Here is a 4,769-nt window from a genome sequence, read left to right as displayed (position 1 = left end):
GTCATGTGTTCCTACATCTGCTCTCTCATTGGCTGTCTGTCACTTGGCCCCTTAAATGGAATCTGTTGATTGGTTGAGGGCATTCTCCCCACAGCTAACCGTTGCAGCGGATCAACTCTTAATAAATTCCGGCGTACGCCGAACTACACAGTGGTGGGCGGAGTCAACTCTAAATACAAAGGACTCCTCTCCACCCGTCTTTGATTCTGACGGGACATACTCATAAAAAAATGGAGCGCCATACTTGTACGTGAGGCGTTACCTTATTATCGTGTATTTACTAAAAGTTAACGCGTCCTTGAAACTCTACAATAATATTTTTAGATTATAATAGTTATTATACTGAAGAGTAAACGCTGTAGGCTGCAATAATCACAACATCAGGGTCACTGTCACACAGTCGAAGAGGAAATAGTAAATACATTGACCGACAGAGGGCAGAAAAACCTCTTCTTACCTGGTAACCAAGCGAAGAAGAAATGGAAATTATCTTGTACTCTACCGCTACACTAAATAATACAAACAGCTAGCAACTTAACCACCATGTTAGGTGTTGGTTAAATAATTTATAGGCTTTGTGTGTTCAAAGAAAGTAGCACTCGTGTCCCCTAAAAGGTAGGTGAAGTGAGGCTGAATGAGAGGAGACTATGAGAGCAGTAGCTTGTGTTAGCCGCAGTAAGCTAAGGCGAGGAGGGTTGTTGTATGACACCGCTATGATACAGTAGCATTAACTGATAGGAGGTCTTTTCTAGCGAGTAGAATTTGAGTTGCAAAATTCGGGTTAATGGAAAAGTTACTGTGGTGTTCAGATATTTCACTTCGTCAGCTCATTTGCAACAGAAATGAATCAATTCAGATGCAGTCACTCCGGGCTATAACATTTAGTTAGCTTAAGATCTGATGCAGTGTCATCTAGGCGAGTAAACAGAATTTCTGTATGCCAGTTGTATTTACAATACTTGCTGTTTCCTAGAGGTGATGGGAATCCTATTCACATTTTCTGTTTTGCATGCAACTTGCTCATTGCACAGTCATCACTTACTGATACTTTTCTTTCTTGAATACAGGGGACACTGGAGCTATGGCAACTGCACAGTCTGTGGCAACGTTTGCAGTGTGCGTCCTCATGATAACAGAGCTCATACTGGCCAAGAAGGACTACTATGATATCCTGGGAGTACCAAAAGGGTCTACTGAGCGCCAGATAAAGAAGGCTTTCCACAGACTTGCAATGAAATATCACCCAGATAAGAACAAGAGCCCGGACGCTGAAGTGAGATTCAGGGAAATTGCAGAAGGTACAGTCAACTTATTTTGGGAGATGGGTATTGTTTAGCCTATTGTTTGAATTCATGTACCTTCCAGCATGTGGTTAAAGCTTGTTAATGATGGCATCCCAGTTAGCCCTTCCCTTTGCATGCATATATATGTATATATGTATATGTGTGTATATATATATATATATATATATATATATATATATATATATATATATATATGCGCATGTGTGTGTGTGTGTGTGTGTGTGTGTGTGTGTGTGTGGTTTCACTTGATATTTGATGTTTTTAATTACCTATTTTTAATGAAGATCAGGAGAACAAAGCCAAATTTGGCAAAAATGTTCCTTTACAAACCTAAATAAAAGGAAATAATGGTAAAAACATTAGCTCATCTTGATACAAAACCAAAAAAGGTGAGACATACATGATTGTTTATGGACTGTGAAGCCAGTCTCACAAAGGCAACACCCAGACGTAGCCTTTCCTGGTGGAATATCAAGGGATAAGATGGGCTGTTTTGAGTCAGAGAGACAAAAAGGTTGGGGTTGTTTGTGCAATCAAACTTTGTGTTTTCATTATGTGCTTTGATGACGCTTTTCATCTTATGCATTTTAGTGAAGCTATTCTGCAGCCAATTTTCTTCATGCTATTGATGAAGTGTCTATCTCTAGTGCAAACTGCGATGAAGCACGGCTTTTTTAACATTGACTGGATATTACACTTCTTCCACTCTGACTGAACCCTGTTTCTCTTTGTTGCGTGCAGCTTATGAAACTTTGTCAGATGAGACCAGAAGACAAGAGTATGACAGGTTTGGTGACACCTCTGAATACTTCACTGGGGAGACAAAAGGCAGACAAAGACAGGGCACCCATCAGCCTTTCAGCTTCAACTTTGACGACATATTTAAGGACTTTGACATCTACAGCCACAACAGGCATGCCCGTCACCGACGACACTTTGATGAACACTCCAGGTCCCACAAGGACTCCCACAGCAGACATAAGAGACACTTTCAAGGTGGTTTTGGAGCAGGTATCTTTGATGATATGTTTGATGACATGGAGAGAATGTTTACCTTTGACAGACATGGCAAACAGACTGAAAACAGATTTCATAGTGCATCGAAGCAACACTGTAGAACGGTAACACAGCGCAGAGGAAACATGGTAACCACATACACAGACTGTACTGCATCCTAAGATGCAACGCAAAGTGAGTTCTAACTTAAAATTGCCTTAAGAGGATATTTTACTGATTAAGTAGCAGAAAGCCCATTAGTTTAGATGCTGTGAAATTTGAACAGCAACGTTGAGAGCCGACAGTCACAGAACGACAAGCACTGAATACACAGTTTACGTAGTTTAGTTCTGAATTCAAATAAGCTATCTATTTTCAAGATATTCACTGTGTATGCTCATTAACTTCTATATGATTGTAGTAGTTTTGATAAGAGGTTAAGTAAGCTGTTAGGGAGTATTTTTTTTTGGCAGTGTTTTTTCAAGCACCTTCTGAAATTTTGATTGTGAAAAATAAAGATGTCTCGCTCAATATGGCACAGCAATACATGTGTCAGATCACCACTAGTTCTCCTACCGCTTTTTTTGTATAGTTTCTTTGTATAGGCTCTGCTATTGTGAGCCTGAAGTTACCACTATAGGCAGAGACAATGGCAGCCTGTGGAGTTCTGCTTATGGTTGTGAAATAGACAGCAGTGTCAACAAAAACCTGTGACCATCCACATGTTGGTTTTAGTTAACTACATCTTCTTGAAATGTTCTGACACTCCACAATTTCAGTGACTTTGTTAAATGTTATGCATTGTAGCATTTGTAGTTAAATCGTCTTCAGTGCACCTGAAGAGTAATTGTAAATATTTGTAAATATTAGTAGGAAAGTGGCAGTGGAGAAATGTTTGTGGCTTAGATTTTAGTTGAAGTAGCCTCGATCAAGCAGGTTTGGCTGAACAGTAATGCAACAGCCCTGCAGTTAATATAGTTAACTGTGAAGCCGATAATGTTCTGTTTTCTTAAACAGATGTTTTTCCAACTCTGTTGCAGTTTTTGACTGAATATTTTGTTGTCTCGATAAAATTGTAGGTACATCTTACAATACTGCACAACACAGAAGAAAGGTGTCAAACACCATAGACTCGAAAATAACCCGCTCCATTCAAAAAAAGCCTCGACAACAATCAGTAAAAATGATATAGGTTTCACAAAGGTATTGCAGAACCAGTAGCATTAAATTGCACTATATTTTCCAGTTGTTTATTGGCGTGATCAATCAATACTTTACCATGATTTTCAGAGCATAGCCTACTACATATTTTGCAGTTTGATCAAATAGTGTGTAGCCTGTACAGCTCTGTTAATTGCCTTCTTGTATTTTCACATCTGATGCATTAAATTGCATCTCCATAGCTAAAATACGCTGCAAATTGTCATACAATCTTATATGAAGTGTTTTTGCGACTGCAGTTCAGTTATTTCTGATTTAAGGTCCTATTTTATTGGAGGTATTTTCATAATATATGCCTTATGGTGGCAGAGGACGTTAGATTGAGGCCACCTTTATTTCAAAAAATGTAATTTCTCAATTCTGAATAACACTTTTTCTTTTGACTTTGTAGACGGGGAGTGTTACGGCTGAATTTACAATCCCATTCCAAGAAATCTAGCCAAAAATCCTCAAAGGTATTAGCTTTTGGTGTCAAGACAACCTACAAAGAATGTGCTATGTGTAAAGTAACTTGCAGAGGATCAGTCAGAATGTAAGCTTTCGACAGTACACGTTAGAAGTTTTTTGACTCATTTTACAAGACTTTGTATTTTTAAAAAAAAATCATTATGAAATGCTGCATATATTTTTTTCAGTGTAGGTATACTGCAGTACCTCAGTGTTAAAGAAATACTGTATATATGCATAAATACATCAGTTCTTGGCATAATTTCTTAATCTGTTTGGTTGTAATGCTGTAGAAAATGAAACACTTTTCCTGGCATATCTGTTACTTCATTCCACTAAAGTAGTTCAATGTGACACTGTGCTGTGCAATATTTATCTCATATATTGATGTTGTTGTTGGAAAATGACCAAAAGCACTTTCTGTTTTGTAAATAAAATGCAGAAACAATACTGGTCGTTTTTCTTTTTTACACGCTCATTTTGGAGTCTGCCAAATGCCTGACATATTAAACACTTTAATCAACATTTTGTAGCATTATCGACTGCATGGGCATAACAGTATCTTGCTTGGCTTAAACACCACTTTGGTGATCCAAAAGTTATGTGTTAAGTTAGAATCATAGAAAAAATCGAGAAAACATTTGTCTGAGAAGTGTTCAGGACATTTTAATAAGTGAGGTCATACCGGTTTTACCACAAACATTCTATATATTGATGGGTGCAGCATAAATATTTTGGTGTTCACCTTAGTTACCGTTGCCTTGAGGAAAAAGTAATAATTTTCTTTCTTTTCATTGGTTC

General features: G+C 37.9%; 1 protein-coding gene across 1 annotated transcript; it reads left to right on the top strand.

Moving 5' to 3' along the window:
• The first annotated feature begins 343 nt into the window (after window positions 1–343).
• Window positions 344–4,418, top strand: dnajb9a (DnaJ heat shock protein family (Hsp40) member B9a). The gene is made up of 3 exons (XM_022192767.2): window positions 344–615; window positions 1,068–1,298; window positions 2,046–4,418. The coding sequence occupies exons 2-3, from the start codon at window positions 1,082–1,084 to the stop codon at window positions 2,480–2,482; spliced, it is 654 nt and encodes a 217-aa protein (XP_022048459.1). The 5' UTR covers window positions 344–615; window positions 1,068–1,081; the 3' UTR covers window positions 2,483–4,418.
• Window positions 4,419–4,769: the final 351 nt, after the last annotated feature.

Source organism: Acanthochromis polyacanthus, chromosome 8 (assembly GCF_021347895.1).
Source record: "Acanthochromis polyacanthus isolate Apoly-LR-REF ecotype Palm Island chromosome 8, KAUST_Apoly_ChrSc, whole genome shotgun sequence".
In the NCBI taxonomy this organism is placed as follows: domain Eukaryota; kingdom Metazoa; phylum Chordata; class Actinopteri; family Pomacentridae; genus Acanthochromis; species Acanthochromis polyacanthus.
The sequence above is the reverse complement of the archived record's forward strand: the minus strand, read 5'-3'. Positions and strand labels throughout refer to the sequence as shown.